The 24,409-nt window shown below is 38.5% G+C and overlaps 1 protein-coding gene across 1 annotated transcript; it reads left to right on the forward strand.

Moving 5' to 3' along the window:
- The first annotated feature begins 12,180 nt into the window (after positions 1–12,180).
- Positions 12,181–17,724, forward strand: LOC129773922 (uncharacterized). The gene is made up of 2 exons (XM_055777588.1): positions 12,181–12,327; positions 12,715–17,724. Exons 1-2 carry the CDS (start codon positions 12,181–12,183, stop codon positions 17,722–17,724), a joined length of 5,157 nt encoding a protein of 1,718 aa, XP_055633563.1.
- The last annotated feature ends 6,685 nt before the right edge of the window (positions 17,725–24,409 follow it).

A 24,409-nucleotide genomic window follows, 5' to 3' on the forward strand; every position in this document is an offset into this window, starting at 1 on the left:
GCCGCCGACCGGTCGTCGGACGCGACGGTCTCCCACAAGCAAGCCTGTGTTCCACTAATTCGGTTAGTTTGAAACATAGGATCCTATAGCAAGGCCTGATCGAGGTTCAGCGAGCCTGGTGCATTACGGTTGTCAGGTTAATTTTTGTTTAGAAATATTAGGTTGGGGAAAATGTTATCCATTGTTTCCTCGGTAGCTGGCTTTAGTGATCAATATCTCGCGTAATATCTATCGTATAATTTCAAGGTGACATTTCACACCAAAACAAATTCTTTTTCTTTTTTTGTTTGTTCCATTCAGTTGTGAGTTACAGGATGATAACAATGGAATTCAACAGAGAGAAAACTCCATACATTTTATACTTTTTCTTTTATAAATGCGAAAACGCAAGCCAGGCCGCTGAAATTGTGAATGGTGTTTATGGTGCCGGTACAGCAACAGAAAAATACGTGCAATTTAATTAATTTGAAAAACAATAATTTTTTTAAATTTTTTTTGTGCAATACACTAAATTGAGATCTCTTATGTCAACAAACGGACCGTTTGAAACTAGTGATTGATAAGAAACGTCCAAAATTGGTCAACATAAGAGGTGTTGTGTTCCATCAGGACAACGCAGGACCACACAATTTGGTGAGCTTGATTGGGATGTTTTAATGCATCCACCATATAGTCCGGACCTGGCAACAAGCGATTAGCACCTTTTTCTTGCATTGCACAATTTCCAGGATGATAAGAAATAGGAATCCAGAGAATATTGTAAAAATCTATTGCTAACTCTTTTCGCCAATAAGGACCAAGACCTTTATGATAGAGACATTATGAAGCTACCCTTATAATGGCAACAAATTTTTCAACAAAACGGTGCATATTTGACCCAAATCGGACAATCCGAAGCATACAAAAAGTTTTGAATTTCACCCAAAAAAAAAATGGATTACTTTTTCCCCAACCTAATATATTATTAATCGCAATTCAAAACTATAGTGCCACGATTTGAAGAAATTTCCATAATTATAGGTATTTTGGTTTGGGCATTTATCAATTTTTGAAATGTAGGTTTAACTCTTCTGCACTCGCACGCATAATCATAACTCATATACTCGCGCACGGTATCACAGACCGTGCGTGTCTCTGTAATATTGCTGTTTTTTACTTTTTAGGCGTTATTGGCATTTATTTAAAGAAAAGGATATAATTGAAAGACAAACTCTAGAAAATACTTTTTCTTTACCTTCATTTAGTTTCAATAATCATTTAATTCAGACTTCTCGAAACAGAAACAATGATTTTTCGGTCTGAGAGACCCGGTGCGCGAGTATAGGAAGATTAAGAAAAACATTACGTCTTTTTCTGTTTGGCATTTATACCTATGATAATCTAGCCTATTAGCCCTAGAGCCCGATGCACCAATACCCTATATGTGTACCCCTCTAACCATTCAGCGATGTAGTCACATATAACCACGTTAACACGCCCCCAGAGACCGGCGCGGGGCTCAACATGTTAAATATCAATTATTTCTCCCATATCTAAGAAACTTTATATTTTAACAACCTCCAATCTCTCACATTAATAATGCAGTAGAAACAGAGCTGGTTTGAATTCATATGCTACGAATCCACTCATTATTTTAAGTTAGTGTCCAAAGTAATTCTAGATAGCTTCATAATACCTTTGTTTGCCGTCGTTATAATATTTTGCTGGTGGTGATGAATGCTAAATCGATGGATTCATGGCACTTCGAACGTGTACTCTACATAGCTATTCGAGTGATGATGAACGAGACAAGCAATACATGTTCGAAACGATGCAAAAGCGAACAGCCACGAATGAGCGAATGTTTGTAGACCCATGTGTCATGTAACGATGACAAATTATTTCCATTCTATTATATCTGGCACGGAAATTATCACGCTCTCTCGTCGTCATTTGTTCCATTCGTGCCAAGCTCGAAAACTCAATTACTTCCTGCTATTGTGGCGATACCGTAAGAGAAATTATTTCGATTCATTTCGTCCAGTGTGAAACACGAGGAAACAATACAATATGGGTCTAATATGTCATCCATCGCCGCATTGTAAACACGGAGAACGCATCAGCCAACATCACTTTTTTCCGACAGGATCAAATTAATAATTCCACAACCAATGATTTCAATCTTTGTATCTATTTCACCTACGACAATATGCCACCAGAATAAACCAGAAGGCTGCCAAAAGCGGATCTCCGAGGAAACATTAAACTAATTCTTTTATCTGCAACGGCATCGGTGTTGGACTCAAACGCATTTCCCAAAACTAGGCGATAACCATCTCAATCTGCCATCATGATCCTTCCAGTCCTTTTGCCAGCACACATTTGTGCGGTTACTTTCCAGGCTTGCGAAGCGTGTGAGAGCAAGACCGTTGATTTTACACCCGGAGGGGTTCCGTTCTTGAATTTCACATTTACCATTGAGGGATATCAGGGGACACAAAGAGCACCAATCTATGAGAACCACAAGCCCATGCCCCGCTCTTTCGAAACATTATTCTTCATTCTACTTTTTGTCACAAAATCCGTGTATGAATGGCTGATCCAACTAACGGTGATTTACCACATGAAAAACAGCAACAACAAGACACGTGAACAATATGTAATACATGTTTTACTTCCTGGAAAAGGACCTCGTCGAGAAGGGCTTGCTGCAAAAATGCTTCATCTGTTCAAAAATCTTATCAGAATTTCAGCACAGCATATGTACGCAGAAGTTATGGATAATAATAAGACCAGGAGGGTTACCAAGTAAAAAAAATTATCTATTGACACAATATATAAAACTCAGTGCACCATTTCCACTACTGTTGCTGGTTTTCTAGTATGAACCGTATAATTGACATAGCTCCGCGATATTTGCAATACGAATCACCAAACTGTCTGCGCGATACATCCATTGAAATATCTGTGACTGTGCACCATCCATTTGAGAAAATGTCACCACTATGAACTACACTGAAGTCGTTTTTTACGCTGTATTAGGAATTTACGTGGTTTTTTTTCACGCGGATTTCTAAGATTACGCGGTGATGTGACTTTTCACGAAATAAATTTGTATTGTATCACCGATTAGTAGCTGAGAAAAAAAAGGAGAAACAGATATCATGATTGCAGCATACAAAAAAAAATCAGCTTATCAATTGTTAGAAATTGGGTTGCATTTTAAACTAATAATTCACTGTTCGTTAGACTTCTACACGGATTTTGCGGATTTACGTGGTTTATTTAAAGCGACTCCAGTGTATATCATTATTCGAAAAGAAAAATTCAGTCAGCATTCTACGACAATAAACACTTGTAAAATTGAGGTATAATGGTTCCATGTTTACAAAATTGAAGTGTTATCATGGCCCTCCAACTCCCTTGATTTAAATCCCATTGAAAACCTCTGGGGATTTGTGAATCGGTGAATAATAAGGAATGTGCCATATCAAAACACAACCAAATTGTGTTTACATAACTAATTATATCTTATCGTCGACTATGTAACCAACTACAGATCGGACTCCATTATATAGGGACTTGATCATACACTGACTCGATTATATACAGCTTTGATTGAGGGCCTCAAAATGAAAGGGGTGTAAGTAACATAATCGATTTATCTACTTTGACCTTCTCTTTTGGTCATTACTTAACTGCAAATACATTCCCAGCTGTATTTGACAATGTGAAATATAGGCCAGAGCCTCATCTATCGGATTCTATAGTAAACTCAAATTGGAACGTTTTTGCAGTTGAGTTATTAACTAAAGAAAAAGTTGATGAAGAAAAATCGATCAAATCACTAACACCCCTTACCTTAAATACTTACCAATGTAACCGAAAAAAAGTACGAACTTGAGAGTTAGAGAAAATATAGATAGAAAAAAATTCGAGGGGTTGTATCCGAGACGCGACCGCTTAGGACGTAGGACTACGCAATCTTTTTTTTTTAATTTGTTGGTTTATCATTTCGAATATTATTTGCGAATACGTCGAAATTTCATAAATAACACTTTAGTAAAATGTTCCTGGGACCCTGAAAAGGTTTAATGGTTTGCGTGGTTTTGTAGAATAATTTTGAGAAACAACGACTCTTTCTTGCTTTTGCGAGAACAATACACTAATTAGTTATATGTCGCAATTTGTTTCTTTATATAAATGCAAGCATTGTACTGAGTATTTAACGAGAGGCATCTTTCGTACATCGCCATTCAACAAGCATCAAACATGCGGGCACATTTCGGGCACAGAAAGATTCTGAGAATTTTCCTCAGAGGAGGAGATGCGTTGTTTCTATTCTAGCGGCTGCATAAGTTGCCCGTTATTGACAGCTCTGTTCGTGAAAGCACGCAAATGGACAGAACAAATGTATGGGGAAATGGGAATGCTTCCAATTTTCACCAATATAAACCATATGCAGACTATGAGATTGTAATGTATAGCATATCATCTTAGAATCTTAGAAAATTTCCGATTCGATTAGTATACAAATCGTTAAGATCCGTTCGCAGCAAAACTGGTTATTAACGTTAACTTTATTTCATAAAAACGTGACCTGTTTTCTGATTTGACACCCTTATGGTAAAACGTAGTCCTACGTCAAAAGGTAAGAGAAGCATATAAGGAGGATGTGGTTAACGAACAAGGGTTGTTATACCAAAATCAACTCTAACGTGAACAGTGCATTTCTGTAAAGCAATTCGAAATGGAATCGACAAATGACAAAACATGGGTATTTTCGATTCGAATGAAAGTTTGTATTCCGTTTGGGTTGGAAGAAATATGAGTTTTCCAAGTGCAACTATTGAAAAGAGCATATCGATTCGCACTGAAATAGTGTCTTAGAAAGAGTTATAGAGTATTGATGTTTAAACGTGAAAAAATATACGCTGAGAAAAAAATTAGTACTCCTTTTTTATTTACATTTGCGGCATAATTTGCGGCATGATCCACGAATTTTTAAAGATGTATCTAAAAGGACATTACATCCCATTAACTTAAGTTTGTAAAGTTCGTGTCAAGACTCAGACTCAAAATTTTACGCACGTGAAGAATACCCAGTCCCGTACGGCAATTTTTTAAAGTCACGGATTTTTTATTTATTCCCCTAAACCAGTAATCCGCTTAAGGCGGTATGTTGGGTAGAAAAAAAATCATTTTACTTTTGCACTGCTCTTAGTAGTTATTCCTTATGATGGAAAGCATAACAACAATTCTGGTTTGGCTGCAGGTGTAAATGGATGTCACATTTAAGGTATGATACTTGCGTTTCCGATGTGCATCTCGGGTTTTTGCAAGTCCCCCTTCCGGAGTATCTGGAAAATGATCCATTCTATCATGCCTGACATCAGAGGATGGATCATACCCTCGCTTCGAAGTGGATGGTTTCTTTGTAGTGATCATACGTGGTCGACCAGGAGTTTTGCAAAACATCTGGGCATGATAGGATCTCGTAACCTCAGTCGAAAAGTTCGGCAAATGAATATTTAAATGAAGATCTCAAAAAAAATCTTTTTTTATGTTTTTAAATTCAGTAGATTTCAGATCAGTTTTGTCAGCGGATCCATTAACTTTCCGAGTCCTACAAGTAGGTCTGACACATTTAACTGTTCTCCCATCTCAGCTTTTTAGTGGTATCTTTTTTTTGTTCTTAAATTTCCTGTTCATTGTAGTATTTACCATCGCTCCCGAAGTAGTCTTCAGGATGTCTTAATGTCCCCATACTGTGCTGTCGAAATAGTCGGATTTGTTTTCGCTCGGCTGCCCAACACCGCCTCAAGGCGGGTTTTGGTTTTTACCGAAAAGCTGTGATTTTTTGTTACCATAACAACAAAATTTGATATCGAACGTGAAATACTAATCAAAATAAACTTACCGAACAATTTGTCACCAATGAAATGTTCAAAAAGTGTGTTTGTTTTTCGTTTGGAGTGCGCTACCGAAATCGAAATATTTTTTTTCCACTTTTATCTCGAATTTCCGACTTTCGACATAAAATACTACTAGCAGAAAACAACCAACATAAAACCAATGTGTTTGTATGATAGATGAAAGTATTTTCAAGACTTGTTAGTGTGGGTGAACATTGAAAGTAATGTCTGAATAATTTAAAGAAAAAATCCGTGAAGCCCGCCTAATGGCGGAGTTGGGTTGTAGAGGGTTAAGCGCCAACGATCGATGCAAAGTAGCGTGTTACTTTGCCGGCTAGCTCTCTCAGGGTAGGTCAAGTGGCCCAAAACCACTTCTAGCAAAACACAAAAGCTCACCTAAACGATTGACTCCCACACTAGTGGCCAATCATGCCGAGATTTAACGAAACCGAAATATCAAATCACTAAACAAATCGCACCTCTAAACTACTAAAATTTCATCTCCAATGATTTAATTAATGGTGGTAAATGAATGATGGCATAATGATGGCCAATTAACAGAACGTTCTGCGATTTCGGGTTGATCTATGTAGTGTGCGTAGTAGATGTGCGACGAGAAGTCCATAGACGACTCCAGATGGTGGTAGTCGACGACGAATGATCACTTTCGGTTGGTTAGGCGTTTACAGCAGGATGATATTATCATCACGTCACAATGTTGGCTGCTGACGATGATTGTATGGTCACGAACTTTCCAGGTTACGGTATCTCTGGTATTTCTGGTTGATAACGTGGGCAGTCACTTACACGTGGAAATCTATCTGGTTACACCGGAGAAGAATAGAACCAAAAGTAAAAACCTTTGTTTGAAGGTTATTGCCTTCAGAATCTGCTACGCATAAATTATGACTTTGAATTACTTTTTAATGCTGCTGCTAGCACACACGTCAATTCATAACCAGTAAAATTGTGGAAAACTATTCCTTAACGTTGACTGATTCGGAGGTCAATTTGTGAAGACACTTGATATTGCGTTATGTGCCACAAAGAGCCTTAAATCGTACCGCGAAACAATAGGTATTAATCGTTCATTTCACACAAATATGTCTGCGTGTGAATGTTATGTTGCGCTACAAAAGACAAGTTTCCCAATCACTGACACTGACAGATGAACGTTTCTTACCTATTCTTTTTTAAATTTCTTTATATCGCAACGTTTTGTATTAACCCACATGTCTTCAAATGTTTTAACGTAACTCCTAAACATATATTTTTACCATAATAACGTATTTGGAAAAATGATTGAAAATTATGAGCATATTCATAAAATTTCATGAACATGACGGTAGAACACGACAAACAGATTAAAAGCGTATATTTACTATAAAAAAAGACGATGGCTGCATGTAGAAGTAGATTATTAATGACCTTTTTTGTTTTAAATCACATCAAGATTCATAATTGGTGGCTAGAATATTGTTAGCATACACAAATTCGAAGTTTCGAAAATTCATAAAAATTAGATGTTCCACAAAGGTCATCAAAAATAGTTTTACCATCTTAGACTATTTTTTTGAATTTGATACATGACTTCTATTTTCAATGAGAAAAATAAATAAAAAAAATCAAAAATGCATATTTTAGATATTGCAAATTAGAGTTTTTATTTGTAAATAATAAAAAAGAATACTAATTGCTCTTCTCAGTGTATATTTTTTCACGTTTAAACATCAATATTCTATAACTCTTTGCAAGACTCATGGTTTTTGAGATAAAAAATATCAAAGATTTGTCTTACTAAAATCGATACGCCCTATCGACAAGTTACGCTTGAGTCAAAAAAAGTCCAATAGCTGTGGAAAACTCTTATTTCCTCCAACCTAAACGGAATACAAACTTTCATTCGACTCAAAAATGCATGTTTTTGAAATCTGCATTTTTAGGACGATTTCATTTGGAATTGCTCATACACCACACAAAAAAAATCGCACATAAAATAAACCCACAAAAACAAGTTTAACTGTATATTTTTGATTGGTGGCCAAGTGATATGTTTTTAATGCTTTAAAAAGCTGTAGAAAAAACGGGCGGACACAAAACCTCAAATGCAGGTCCAGTCTTATTGCTCGTGATTTGAAATGTGGCGATTTTCAAAGGAAAATAGCTGAGAAGTATGAAGAAAGTCGTGATTCAGTACAGAATATTATTCTAAAGCATCAACAGTTTGGAAGTGTAGCTGTTCGAACGGAAAGAGGATCTGAACACCTGATCGTCCATGAGATCAGAAAAGTGAAACGAAATAAAAAATAGTTCAAGAAATACATAGGTACATGTTCAATTTTTGATTTATATTGTGGGTGAATTTATCTTCGTGTCGGTCACTGTATATTGCTTGAAAAAATTCTAGCTGCATCCCAAATTTAATTCGAACGACAAGCGAATGATACCGATGCTTATAATCAACAAGACGAAATAAAAACCCGCTCTATTCGACAGATTGTCTCAAATAAGTCACTAGCTTTTGAGCAGTCGAAGCAGTCTCTGTCCACAGATCTTCAATACTGACGATTAGAAAAAAAACATAAGGCATAATTTCTTAAATTTGACTAGGGTGTCGATGAGTGTATAAAATTCATCGGAAAGTTGGAACCATATTTGTGATTACTACCAAAACAAGGCAAGAAAAGAAGAGTGCATAACGCCGTATAAGTGTTTAAATTAGCATTCGTCGATCATTGTGTGATTTTATATGGCGCCTGGCTCAGTAGGACTGACCAATAATAAACGTCAATAAATTACGATTATTTATCAGTTTTTCAAACCTTGTCATTCGTATATTACTTGGGCTGAAGAAACATGGCAGTGTACAGCCATATTCAAATATAATTCTGTTTGTTTATCTTTGTTTCTTTTGCATACGCGCGATGTTCATGATTTCGAATCACTTTCTCAGCGCATTTCATCGTATCGCATCTCCTCTACATGGTTCGTCTCCCTGGCAGCAGATGTTGGTTACTGGTTTGGCTTATAATGATCACCCGTCATCGCACGATAGTGTGGTTCTCGGTAAACCGTTTGTTGTGTTTCCAAACCAGATGGCATCGCGACTGAATACTGATCGGTTAGCTTCTGAGGCGATTCACTGAGCTCTCCCATTCACACAAACATACAAACGACTTACGATCTTCTTCACTTCATTTCTTTTTCTTGTTCTCTGCTTTGCGTCTTGGCCCCGTGTGCACTCAACTGGGCATGGAAACAGGGATGAGACAACCGTATAGTGGTGTACATTTATTGCTTTCGTCCAAAAGGGAATGGCACAAAACTGGGTGCTCTGTTTATTGGCTTAATCTAGCCACGCCTTTCGTAGTGCTCGTCTAGGTTTGTGTGTGTATGAATGTGTATGCACTGTTGTTTCACATTATGGTTATCTGCCTCACATCTCATGTCCACTTGATTTATGGGAGCTCCACTGCTGTTAGGATGCCCCACCCCCTCTTAATGTGATTAATACGTTACACCAAATTGAGATTTCGACTGGTCCGAGTCGTTTGTGTGCTAGCACAAATAGAGGAGCCGGAATGAAGAAGAAAGGTGTCTTCAATGATAACAAATAATTGTAATAAGAGAAATACACTCTAGGGAAACGTTAACGTTATTCACGGCATAATACTTTTCGATATTTTAAAGGCATTTTGTGATAGTACCAATTTTACTCCAGGAAGAGCAGTAAAGACGGACACCTTAAGTAAGAGTTGATTATCACTACGAATCGATAATGTAACTCTTTTTTTATAATAAAAATAGTTTTTGAGGCAGATTTTTTCAAAATTGATGTATCCGGCATCTTTGAAAAAATTAGAAAGAATGAAATTAGAACACTTGAAGGGAAAGATGAACACCAACTGAAAAGTTCTGGGAATGCATTTGCCTTTTACGACAACTGTGTCAGAGAAGTTCGGTACAACTGTACTGGATTTCTGGCCATTGCAGTATAGAGGGAAATGAACAAGCAGATGAACTCGCAAGACGCGGCTCAAGCTCACCCTTCACTGGTCCAGAACCATTCTGTGGAATTTCTGAATGTGTGTTGAAGAGTGAGCTGAAGAAATGGGAAGACCGGGAAGTAATGGCCAACTGGATGGCTGTACAACTCAACCAGTCAAAAAAAATTATCACGCCGAGTATTAAAATTACTCAACAATTACTGAGTCTTAATAAAAAAGACTTCAGCACATTTATTGGTCTTATAACAGGACACTGTCCGAGTAAATATCATCTCAAAAACATAGGTTTAGTGCAAGATGATATTTGTCGCTTCTGTAATGCCGAAAGCGAAACCTCGGAACATTTGCTCTGCAAATGCGGAGCACTAACAAGACGCAGACTTCAACACCTTCATAAGGCTATTCTGGAGCCCAAGGAAGTTTGGTCTGTGTCGCCGATCAGGACTATAAATTTTATCAAACAGATTATTCCTGATTGGCACCTATCTCGCTATAGCTTTCAGTCTACTTCTTCATCAATAAGCAGTAGATAAGCTTGAAGCGTAGTACAAAGAATGGGGCATACCACAATAGTTCAAACTAATGGACGCAGTGGTTCACACCCAACAAGGGAAACTGAAAAGTTATAGTTAAAGGAGAGTTGGGTAAATTCAAGTTGATGTACTCAATGTGTTTTGGAGGTCTTCAAATTAGCCTTGAAAATGATTGTACATAAAGTCTTGACTAAAATCACCTAGAAGGGCGTTGTAATTTTTCTCGTTTTTTTCATGTCTAAAATAGCTTCCGGCGTCCGGAATGAAACAATCGGATTACGTTGTAAACACCGCTAAGACCGCTTTCCCAGCCATCTGAGTTGGTTTTCTTGAACGAATGGTTCAGTTCGTTTTTTCCCGTCAATTCAAAAACCAATTTTCTGATCATGGACTGCCCATAGAATCTCATCTCTAGGTTGACGAGATGACGCACTAACTCTTATTCCTACTGCTGAATGAAAGCTGTCCCTAGTGGCCCTAGCCAGTGTTGCCACACGTACAGATTTATCTGGAAAGGTACAGAATTTTTCGTTATTTTTGGTACAGATTCTGAACGTTACAGGGTACAGATTTTCGTCAAAAAGTACAGATTGGTACATACTTTTTCTACGTGTGAAATTTCTTACATTTGAACAAAGCAACATCAAGGTACAAGGCGACTTTAACGTCGCAGTATCGCAATCTAACAATCTAGATTCCGAAAAATTATATATGAGCATCATTGAACAAACGAATGACTTGCAAATGTAAATGTAGTGTTTGTAGTATATAAATGAGTATTTTTTTCATTCTAATAAAATAGATTTTTCTCTATAACGAATATTTTCGATGGGACAGATTTTTAACCCCTCTGGTACAAATTTAAATGTGGCAACACTGGCCCTAGCTGTGGTGAAAAATTGGAAGTTTTGAGATGCCTTGTGAGTGTTGTTCTTGGAATGTTGGAATTCAACCCAGCTGTGTTCACGGGGAACCCTTTCTTAACAGCTTCTACAGCCTCTTCTATCCGCTGGAACGCCCATAACTTCCGGTTGATCTTGATTTGATGAATTTGGCTAGTGGACATTTGTTAAAAGAAGGTGTTGGTATCGCTACATCGACAGACAGGCATTACGCCCTTTATACAACCAGCCTGCGCTGACCACACCCGATGATCTGACAGGGGATTGTTGATTATTCAACGAAGCCAGGAAAAAACAAAAGAAGTTGAACAATTCACAAAGGTCCGTTTTGTTAAAAGAAAACCACCAGCAGAGTGATCATTACAATTTATTGAATTATATACTAATTTGTGCTTAAATATAATAATATAACTTAAATTAATCATAATAAGCTATAGGTATAGAATGTAGTTAAAATATTAAATGAAAAATCCTAATAGTAATTATGTTTCAGCTGAATCCTAAATTTTGTTAGATAAAACACAGGAAAACACTATTTCTAGGGAACACTCGCGATAAAGTAACAAAAATATTATGATACTAAATATTAAAACTATTTACACTTTCTGTCACTATTGAAGGATCTACAAAAAAAAACTAAGTTGTACTAAATTTCGTTGTACGATAGCTAGAAGAGCCATTAACAGTATGTACTGCTGAAATTAATCTATGTTTAAGACTAAATTTGTTTCCTTGTAGGAATTTTGTAATCTCTTCTAAATAAAGCGATTTACGGAATCTTCGCGTTACTACTATCGAACAACAATTTACAAAATTCTGTTATCGAGTCTACCGAGGTTGAACGATGTCCAACAGCCGTCGCAACTGTAGCGGGAAACAACCAGTCCGCGCCGTTACTTATGAGGATGGTGAACATGAAGAAGTTGTCGATGGTATTGAAACTCGAGCAGATAACACCCCCAATTCTGATCAACAGATGGGAAGACAGATGGTAGGTTCCCGTACTGGAACGATTCCCAAGAATTATGTGGATAACAATAGAGGTGATCCGCACCCTATTGTCAATATCGGAAATGAACCTGTAGTTAGGAGGAATCCACCAAGACGTGCACGCCCTGATTACGTCAGTTCTTGCAGTTTATGTCAACACCCGGATAACAGTAGAATGGTACAATGCGATAACTGTGATCGTTGGTACCATTTCAAATGCGTCAATGTATCCGAAAGCATAGTTGAAGTGAATTGGCAGTGTCCGAACTGTGTATCGAAAGAGCGCGAGCACACTGATCAATACAGAAGGCAAAATAACGTCGCGAAATCAACAGGAACTAGAAGCACACGCAGTGAAGCCAAACGCAGAGTGGAGTTATTGTTGTAGAAACTCGAAGAGAAGAAGCTTTTCGTGCAGCAATACCTGGACGAAAAGTACTCATTGCTTGAATCGCTGAATGACGTTAGCGGTTCAAACTCAGGTTCTGAAAAGGAATTCTTATCAGTAACCGGTAATATATCGGAAATTGAGCAGTGGCTAGCAGACACTAACCGCTGCGGAGTAGAAAACACTGGTCTCGAAGTGGAAGAGATAAGTAACGAACCTTCCATTGATGAATCAATCCGGATCCGTGACGTCCAACAAGCTGCAACACCCTCACTTTTTCCACGAGTAAGACAGCTGCCTCGTGATGCAGCAAATTTGATTCAGCAGAGGCCTCAACATCGTTCGGCAAGGACAAGACCCTCAGGGCACCATGGACCAGGTTCTATGTCTCGTTCGTCGGTGAACCATTGTACTGACGCACTTGGGCGACAGTCGATCGCATTACGAGAGGGCTCAGCGCGAGGTGGTTATAGACCAATAGTAAATGACCCTTTCGTTCCTGGTGAACGATCCACACCAGCGCGACAGCGTTTCCATCAACCACAACGTCAAGAAAATCGAAGTGATGAAGCAATACATATGCTAAATCAGAGTCAGATAGCAGCACGCCAGGCTGTTTCAAAAGAGCTGCCAGAATTCTACGGTGATCCGGAAGATTGGCCGCTCTTTTTTTCGTTGTTCAATTCATCGACTTCTATGTGTGGATTTTCCAACGAGGAAAACATGTTGAGATTGAGAAAGTGCTTGAAAGGAAAAGCTTTAGACGCAGTAAAATGTCGATTACTTCACCCGTCAAACGTTTCGGGAGTGCTTGCAACTCTGAAGATGTTATATGGTCGACCAGAAATGATCATCCAAGCAACGATCAAAAAAGTTAGATCGTTACCGACCCCAACAATAGAGAAGTTGGACACATTGGTAGGATTCGCTCTTGCCGTTGAAAATTTAGTTGCAACCGTTCAAGCATGCGAGGTCAACGATTTTATATACAACGCGTCTCTGAAGTACGAGTTGGTAGAAAGGCTACCACCTGCACTGAAGCTTGATTGGGCGAAATACACCAGGAACAACGTTTTTCCGAACTTATTAGACTTTAGTGAATGGTTGCGTTCCATGGCTGAAGACGCAACTGCAGTATCTACGTCGTTGGCTAGCGAATACCGTCCACGCAGTGGGAAAAAGAACAGTTTTCTGAACATTCACTCGGGATATGAGGACAATCATCTTCCACAGGTCTCACAGGAGAATCAACGGTATTCTGTTGAGTATAATAACATCAGAGAATGCATCGTATGCAAAGGTAAATGTCTCTCAATTGCAAAGTACAAACGATTCTTGGAGTTCGACTTCGAGTCTAGGTGGGCTATTGTAAAAGAGCGCAAAATGTGTAGAAAATGTCTTCGAAAGCACAATGGATCATGTAGACTGAAGAATACATGCGGAATCAATGGATGTTCATATTTTCATCATCCACTTCTTTACAACGGAGTTAATGATCGAGTTCCTATTCCAAATGATCACAGTAGCGGAACCAGTTGTAATATTCATCAAAGCCAATCCGAGATACTTTTCCGTGTTGTTCCCGTAACCCTGTATAGTCCAACGAAAGCCATTCACACATATGCATTTATCGATGATGGATCAGAATTGACATTGATTGAGCAGAGCCTCGCAGAAGAATTAGGTGTAGAGGGACCCCAGCAGTCTTTATGTCTGAGATGGACAGGAGGGACAAAAAGAACAGAGACGTCCAGGATAGTTGACTTGAAAATCTCTGGATCAAACAACCCAAACAAGAAATACAACCTTTCTGGAATACATACAATCAGAGATCTTCAACTTCGTTCGCAAACCCTTATTGTTCCTGAGATCGAAAAGAAGTATCCTCATCTTTCCGGACTCCCATTGCAATCATATCAGGATGTATGTCCTCGAATACTGATTGGTTTAGATTATGCTACGTTAGGTAATGCCATGAAAAGTCGAGAAGGGAATCCATTCGAACCAATCGCCATCAAGACACGATTAGGATGGGTAGTCTATGGAAATTGTTCCAATAGGTTGAACGCGGATCATTACATCAACTATCATAGTCTACAAGTATGTAGATGCAATGTTTCCGGTGAAGCTGATCTTCATCAGATGATGAAGCAGTATTTTCACATCGATAGTCTTGGAATATCTCAACCTGAAAAGATGTTGCTATCCAGAGACGAGGAGCAAGCGCAAAACAAGTTGGCAACCTTAACTGTACCAATTAATGGTCGTTTTAGATGCGGGTTGCTTTGGCGGTATGAAAACGCGAGACTTCCAGAGAGCAGGTCAATGGCCTTGAAAAGATGGGAGTGTCTGGAACGGCGGATGAGAAAAGATTGCAGCTTTGCAGGAATGTTGCGACAAAAAATGGCTGACTATGTAGCCAAGGGATACGTTCGTAAACTAACGAAAGAGGAGCTACAGCAACCACATAAACGAGTTTGGTATCTTCCCGTTTTTCCCGTGCGAAATCCAAACAAACCAAGCAAACTGCGATTGGTTTGGGATGCTGCAGCTACTTCTCACGGAGTCTCACTCAACGATTTGCTGCTGAAAGGGCCAGACCAATTAGCATCACTTCTTTCTATATTGATCCATTTTCGTGAGTTCAAGGTGGCAGTCTGCGGTGACATCCGCGAGATGTACTTACAAGTACTTGTCATGGAAGGTGACCAGCAATGTTTAAGGTTCCTTTGGAAAGACCTGGATGAGGATGAAGAAGTCAGCGTGTATATCCTTCTTGTTAGGCCGTTCGGAGTTTGCTGTTCCCCAAGCATAGCCCAATATGTAAAAAACACAAATGCGAAACGTTTCGAGCAAGATTATCCTAATGCAGTTCATGCTATCATCAACAAGCATTATGTTGATGATATGCTTGTAAGCGTGGAAACTGAGGAAGAAGCCATTATATTGGCCAAAAATGTCAAAAGAATTCACAAAGCCGGTGGCTTTGAAATGCGCAACTGGCTATCGAATTCGCCGAAGGTTGTAACAGCGCTCCACGAAACCGATACTACAGAAAAAAATCTCAGTATTGGGAACGAAGTGACCACAGAAAAGGTCTTGGGCATGTGGTGGGATACAGCCAAGGACTGTTTCACATATAAGTTGTCATCTCGTTTTGACACAAGTCTGTTGTCTGGCTCAAAACGTCCCACAAAGCGTGAGGTCCTTCGTCTACTCATGATGATTTTCGATCCGATTGGGCTTATTTCACATTTTTTAATGTATCTCAAAGTCTTATTACAAGATATATGGAGGTCTTCAATAGGATGGGACGATGAAATCTTGGAACCAGAATACTTAAAATGGTCGGAGTGGCTTGAAGTTCTTCCTAATGTGACAACTCTGCGAATTCCTCGCTGCTATCGCATGTCAATATCAATTGACGAAAATAATGAAGTCCAGCTGCACACATTCGTTGATGCCAGTGAAAATGGATTCGCCGCAGTAGTCTACCTCAGATTCCATGAAGGCAGCACAATCGAATGCGCCTTAGTAGGAGCAAAAACACGTGTCGCACCATTGCGATTCCTGTCGATACCACGATCTGAACTGCAAGCTGCTGTTATAGGCACAAGACTAGCGCATAACGTCATGCAAGCACTATCCATGAAGACTATGAAGAGATTTTTTTGGTGTGATTCTAAAGACGTCTTGTGGTGGCTAAATTCAGATCACCGTCGCTACAGTCAGTTCGTGGCTGTTCGAGTAAGCGAAATTCTGGAGCTCACTAATGTAGACGAATGGCAATATGTCCCATCCAAACTTAATGTAGCGGACGATGGAACCAAATGGAAACGAAAACCTGAATTGAATGCATCCAGCCGTTGGTTTCACGGTCCTGAGTTTTTGTGGAATACTGAAGAGAAGTGGCCGTCGAGTTCACCACCTGCACGAACGAGCGACGAAGAATTGCGACCTCAATTTCTTCTGCATTTCATCCAAACCAATCCTGTTATTGAGATGCAGAATTTTTCACGTTGGAAACCTCTATTACACAGAATGGCATACGTATTTCGCGCTATCGATAACTTCCGAAATGGTGTTTCGAAACAAACATGTTCACGAGGCCCACTAACACAAAACGAGATGATCAAAGCCGAAAGTTATTTGTATCGTGTAGCGCAAAATAGCAAATTTTCCGACGAGATTGCAATCCTGGCGTCGAACAATGTTCCTGATAAACCGAAGCAACAAATCCGTAAGAGCAGCCCCTTATTCCATCTCTGTCCGTATCTCGATAGCAATGGGCTATTACGAGTTAGAGGGCGAACAAAAGCTTGCGAGTTCATCGATTTTCATACAGCCAATCCAATCATCCTTCCTCGCGATCACTATCTGACCAAGCTAGTAGTTGCGAGCATTCATGAGGAATATAAACATCAAAATCATGAAACGACGATGAATGAGATCCGACAGCGCTTTTACATTTCCCGTTTAAAATCGGTGTACCGATCGATGCGAAATGATTGTCAGCGTTGCAAAATTGATCGAGCTTCCCCTCAACCCCCACTGATGAGTGATTTGCCGGTAGCAAGACTTGCTGCATTTAGTCGTCCGTTTACACATATGGGTGTGGACTATTTCGGTCCAATGCTGGTGTTAGTTGGACGGCGAACCGAAAAACGTTGGGGAGTACTGGCAACGTGCCTTACAACCCGCGCCATCCATTTGGAAGTTGCCTGTTCGCTGACGACCGACTCGTGCATTCTATCTATCCGCAACATCATGGCTCGCAGAGGAACTCCATCGGCTATTTATAGTGATAGAGGAACAAATTTTCAAGGAGCCAGCAAAGACCTGAAAGAAGCGATGAAGAAACTGGACCAAGATAAGTTGACGGCCGAATTCACCACTCCAAGAACCCAATGGAGATTCATCACCCCAGCCTCTCCTCATATGGGAGGAGCCTGGGAAAGGCTAGTGAGAACAGTCAAACAGAACTTAATGAAGTTGAAGACTAACAGATGAGGTGTTACGAAACTTATTTATCGAAGTCGAAAACATAGTCAATTCACGACCTCTTACAGCAATCCCACTGGATGATGATGAATCTCCAGTATTAACTCCAAATCACTTTTTAATTGGATCTTCAAACGGCTTGCGATCCTGGGTCCCCTTCGATGACAATCCATCCTCGTTAAAACAGAACTGGCGACTTTCTCAAGAAATAGCTAATGCGTTTTGGAAATCATGGCTTCGTGACTACCTTCCTGAATTGACAAGAAGAACTAAATGGTTCACTGAAACCAAACCACTGGAAGTCAATGACATCGTAGTGATTTCTGATAATAATCTTCCGCGCAACTGTTGGCCCAAGGGACGAATAATTTCAACGAAGGTAGCAGCTGACGGTCAAGTCAGACAGGCAACAGTTCAAACCAGCACAGGAATATATGAGAGACCCGCAGTTAAACTTGCAGTTATCGACGTACGCGTAGGAAGTAATACGTCTCCGTAAATCGTCAGCGCATTAAGGAGGGGAGTGTTGGTATCGCTACATCGACAGACAGGCATTACGCCCTTTATACAACCAGCCTGCGCTGACCACACCCGATGATCTGACAGGGGATTGTTGATTATTCAACAAAGCCAGGAAAAAACAAAAGAAGTTGAACAATTCACAAAGGTCCGTTTTGTTAAAAGAAAACCACCAGCAGAGTGATCATTACAATTTATTGAATTATATACTAATTTGTGCTTAAATATAATAATATAACTTAAATTAATCATAATAAGCTATAGGTATAGAATGTAGTTAAAATATTAAATGAAAAATCCTAATAGTAATTATGTTTCAGCTGAATCCTAAATTTTGTTAGATAAAACACAGGAAAACACTATTTCTAGGGAACATTCGCGATAAAGTAACAAAAATATTATGATACTAAATATTAAAACTATTTACACTTTCTGTCACTATTGAAGGATCTACAAAAAAAAAACTAAGTTGTACTAAATTTCGTTGTACGATAGCTAGAAGAGCCATTAACAGTATGTACTGCTGAAATTAATCTATGTTTAAGACTAAATTTGTTTCCTTGTAGGAATTTTGTAATCTCTTCTAAATAAAGCGATTTACGGAATCTTCGCGTTACTACTATCGAACAACAGAAGGAGATCTCCTCACCGAGTTGTTTTCAAAACCAAATGTTCGTCTATCCTTTCGGCGGAGTGTTCGTCTTACCCGACTTGCTTAGGATTTTTAACGTCAATATTTGTGGATTGAAAATGAGAAAACTTACCGAAAATTTACATCGAACTGTTCTTTGCAGATCACTTTCATGTTTTAATTTACATTTTGATAAAAGACCAACAAGATGTACGCAGCATGTGCCAAAAGTATTGCAAGTTTGTACATAATTCAAATTTATAATAAATATTAATTTTAACAATCATATATAAGTGTTCATCTTACCCACCTTGTCCGTCTTTCCTGACTTTCCACTACTTTTTGTGGATGGGTTCGCTCCTGTTGATTTTTCGCATTTTAGATTATCTTTTATAAATTTCCATCACAATAATCTTCATTGCACATTTTGGTTTATGAACATGATCTTTTCGATATTTTTCTGATAAAAGTCTATTCCGTCTGTCACTGCAAATATGTCCTGTCTTCGAGAAAATTCGCTCATACTGACGTCGCTGGAATACACAGTCTTTTCAGAATGTTTTCGTAGAGCCGAGGATGGACAGAGTTTCTTCCTTTTCTTCAAAGCAAAGGTTCACTTATTCTCTGCAAATGTGGCTCCCCTAAACATTTGTCTAGCTCAACTACATTCAGAAAAATCCTCGGTAAAAAACTACCAAATACCTTTGGTAATGCAAACATTAGTAGAATGTACACATTTTTGTACATATTACCCTAATGTACCACATCCCTACCAAAGGTAAACTTAAATGCTGTCGTATCTGTAGACTGGTTGGAAAACGTGCATTAACGGTTTTTATTGTTGCCATAAGACCATACGGAGGTAAGAGTTGTGATATAATTCTAATACGTGCATTTTCACCGGAAAAATGTAGCCGATATTGGACTTACGAGTCATGGTTCTGCTTGATATATATGTTTCTTAGTATGGTAGAAAATGACTAAGGATTGGTAACCTTTAACAATAAACGTTATGTTTACTAATTATTTCTCTCAGTGTACTGCAGCAGCTTCTTGATCATGTAAAGCCAGCGCTACACGATGCTACGAACACCCTCGAATGCTGGACGTTCGATGATTCGACGCATCGTGTAGTCGACTGACGAGCTACGAGCCTCCAATGTCGAGCGTCGAATATTCGCGTTGGAAGGTAATCCGTTCGTTGTGGATTACCTTCCAACGCGAGTGGCACGAGTCAACGAATTTTTGTCGTTCGTTGATTCGACCAGGGGTTAGACATCAATTGAATATAGGCTACCCAAAGTCAAAATCAATATGGCGTCGTTTGTTTATCAACATACCATTTGCGAGGATCGCGAATTGCGAGGATGATTTCATCCTCGAGGATTGCGAGGATGAAATCGCGGAAATTGCGCTGCTTTATTTCTAACTGCATAAGCGATTTTCATATTTCGGTTTCACATGGAGGTGTTCAGATTCAACATGGAGTTTAAAGTTAGCCACTATTTAACTATATAACCGGACCGTGTTGTAAACAACAGTAATTGTCAGAACCAAAGTGTCAGTAAACCGCAGCAATATTGGGTACATTGGCGATATGAGGGATTTGACGTTTTAGTCATACCCCTGGATTCGACACTCGATGACATTCGATACACCGCTACACGATTCGTCCGAATCTATCTTTGACAGATTGGTTTGTTTACAAGTTTTAGATGAAGGAACTATGAAATTCGTTCATAAAATTCAAAATATTCGGCAAAATATTGCAGTTTAATAATGTTGATTCCAAGCATTTTTAATTTACAGCCCGATATCAGTACAATTGCTACGGCAGCAATTTCAATACTCGCATCGTCATCCAGTTTCCTAACGTTTTTGATCTATATATATATAAAAATGGATTTCTGTCTGTCTGTCTGATTCTTATGGACTCGGAAACTACTGAACCGATCAACATGAAAATTGGTATGTAGGGGTTTTTGGGGCCGGGGAAGGTTTTTGTGATAGTTTGGTACCTCTTCCCCCTCTTTAAGGGGGGGCTGCCATACAAATTAAACACAAATTTCTGCATTACTCGAGAATGATTCAAGCAAATGAAACCAAATTAGGCATATTAGGGTTTCAGGGTGCAATAAATGATTCTATGGTGGTTATACTCTCCACCCCTCTATTTAAGGGGGGGCTGCCATACAAATGAAACACAAATTTCTGCATTACTCGAGAATTATTCAAGAAAATGAAATCAAATTGGGCATATGGAGGTTTTAAAGGTGGAATAATGGTTTCTATGGTGGTTAAACTCTCCACCCCCCTCTTTAAGGAGGGGCTGCCATACAAATGAAACACAAATTTCTGCATTACTCGAGAATTATCCAAGCAAATGAAACCAAATTAGGCATATGGAGGTTTTAGGGTGCAATCAACGTTTCTATAGTGGTTAGACTTTCCACTCTTCTGCCATACCAACTAAACAAAAATTTCTCTAAGGGTGGCTACAAGACAAACGAAACACAAACTTCTGCATAACTCAAGGTTTTTGGGTATGAGAAATGTTTCTATAATGGTATGACACCTCTCCCTCCTCTGGAATGAAGAGGGGGTCTCATAAAAATATTACACATATTTCAACCAAAAATATTCCAACCAAACATGACAATTGAAAAATTTCGGAAAACTTCGAAGGAAAAAGGGAAAATTCGGAAAATTAAATTCCCATATGTTCTACAATTACATAGTGACAAGTGCTGTTAGTTCATTTGATGTTTGCGCTAGCGAAATTGATCTTTGTTCGACACTGGAAATGGAATTTAATGTGATGAAACGCACTCCTGTATCTTCTTCTATCTATACAAAAAAAGGATCGCCGGATGGGTTGATAAGAGCAGAACTCGAGGAAGGAATTGTCCAATTTGGAGCTGTCTTTATTCTATCATATTTTCTGTATAAAACATTTATTCCATGTAACGGAGAAACATGTTATTTGCAAGTGGTTGAAAAATATTGAACCAGAATTATGTCTGAAAATAATCTGATATTGTAATGATGTGTTTTGTTAGAAATACTAGGAATTTTATAGTAAAAGCTAAATTCAACGGGGTCGAATAGAAGATCAATCAATGAACAGTTCTGCGATTGGACTCATGAACTTACTCATAGTAAGAAAATGTGAATGTTCGAAGGTATTGATAACAAAAAACAAATTTTGGGCGGGACGAAGTTTGCCGGGTCAGCTAGTGATAAATAAAAACAATAAACATTCGATCCAAATACTCGCCGATTGTTTGGACCGATTGCATTGAATCGAACATTCACTTCACCGTGTAGCAGCAAATTCGTCACAACATTTGTCGATTCATCGAGTCAAATGTTTCAGTCCAACATTCGAGTGAAACGTTGGACGAATCGTGTAGCGCCCGCATAAGGCTTGAAGTTTGCCAACCAATGCATCGAACTTCTCCAACACAGGTGACCGCGCTTCGTCTAATAATAATAATAATAAAATTAATCATAAATAATTATAATCGTGGGACATGTGATGAAACCACTAGCTGTAGACAATGGAAATCCGACGCGCTCCACAATTTTATTTTAGTCTCATCAATGTCCTAGATAAATGAAGGAAGAGGTGTGATAACGGCTGACTGTTACTTGCCTAAATATTTTTTTTTGCTTTTAGTACATTATCTGTGTTATTATTATGTTTAATCACAATAAATCAATTTTTGTACTTATTTTATTTTCTAGTTTTTAGTAAATTATCTATATTATGTCTCTAGAATTGAATCATAGATTTTTTTTATGATTTTTATTTTGGTTTTATTTTTTTGGAATGTTCTCACGATGCACTGTATCCTATTAGTCAATTAGTCATTGGTCAAGCCATTTCATTAGATACCCATATTGATAGGGTTTTGCAAAAAATGTATATTGCGCCATTTTGTGGTGGCGGCCATTTCGAATTTGATTTTGGAATGCGCAGTTCTATAAATACAGGAGAGATAAAAGTGTGTTCCAAATTTGAAATCAATGGATCAACTGGAAGAGCGTCGAGTTTCTACTATTGTGTGACAACGTTACAGAGGAACATACAAACTTATAAACAAACAGTTCAAGTTAAATGAAACCGTTTAAAAAGCAGCATATCCCAAACATATAAATGAATATTTTGATGGGAAATTTAGACTGGGAAACAGATGCCTCTCCCGCACTACCGTAGGCCACGGTTCATCAGAAACGAGAGAGCGATCCACGGTTCTTCACATATAAGTCGTAGCTTTTAAAAAATCCGATTCAGGGCCCGAATTCTTCGAAGATGAAATTGGAAATCGATTCTCCTCTCAGACTGATGAACATTCTAGCAAATGGTTATTCTAATTGACGTGACTAATGAATACAAATCTGCTTCTTCATTCAACCTGACTTCAATGCACACTTCTACTCCCCCTGACACGAATCTCTTTACCCGCGTACACAATCTTATTTTAGCGTCCATATGGAGTGACACGAAAACTTTATTTCTGATGCAAAAAAGTATTAACACCAATAATGGGCGGTTTATTGTTTACCCACCGTGAACTCAAAACAACAAACTTAGTCAGTTATAAATTATACTTTAAGGTCCTTGCGTTAGGATTAGAATTGCATGAAAAAGAAGGTGCAGTTTGGGAGGCATTCAATATAAGAGTTTAGTTCACTTTGTTTCCGAGTTAAATATTTTGAAAAAGTCACAGGAGGGTTGTGCCGTATAGTTGACGTAGAATTCCGTTAGGCTATCTGTTGATTTTGGATATGTTTGAAGAATTACATCGTTAAACTCTTTGATAATAATTCGGTGGCCCTGGAAAGGGCCGTTTTGTTTGGTTGTTGGGTATTGTTTGTTCACTCCACCAGTGTTTACCGAGTGATGATGACGTGGTGCATCCTGTGTTATGTATGGATGGAATAAAGAAAAAAAACTCACTCACTAAAAAAACTCTATTACATAAGATAACTAGACACCAATACCGAACACAATTATCAATTTTTCTCATCAGTAAAAACATGTTACTTTAATATAGAGAAAACATATTTGAAATGGAAAAGGTAACTTTCTTTTATAATTTTTACTTTCTGAGTGTTTATTCAACCCAATGCGAATTTGAATTGGACTAACAACACCTAATACTACATGTAGAGCATATGGGAAATCACTATTTCTAATATTTCTTCACTTTTACAACTTAAACCAAACGACCCGTTCTCGAGCATGAACACACCTTGGTTTTTATTTATGAAAATTGATCAAGTCATTTTCAACACAACTGCTACCTTATACATATAAAATATTGACGAAATTACTTTTTAGTATAATATTTTAGTGGTTTGGAAAGAGTCGTAGTTTTATAGAACCAGTTGAAGATGGGTGAGTCATGATTCATTCTTTTCCTCGCGAGAACAATATGACGAGCACGAGATTAATAAGCAAGCATCGCAAGCGTTATTTCAGTGGCCTGGAGATACTAGCGTTATTTCAGAAAAAAAAGGTTAGAATATACCAAATTT

The sequence above is a fragment of the Toxorhynchites rutilus genome, chromosome 3, assembly GCF_029784135.1.
Source record: "Toxorhynchites rutilus septentrionalis strain SRP chromosome 3, ASM2978413v1, whole genome shotgun sequence".
NCBI lineage: Eukaryota > Metazoa > Arthropoda > Insecta > Diptera > Culicidae > Toxorhynchites > Toxorhynchites rutilus.

Excerpts from the sequence above, each read along its gene's own strand:
- LOC129773922 (XM_055777588.1), top strand. The coding sequence starts at position 12,181 with ATGTCCAACAGCCGTCGCAACTGTAGCGGGAAACAACCAGTCCGCGCC. Across the intron at positions 12,328-12,714 it reads AACAGATGGGAAGACAGATG|AAACTCGAAGAGAAGAAGCT; the intron begins GTAGGTTCCCGT and ends TTATTGTTGTAG.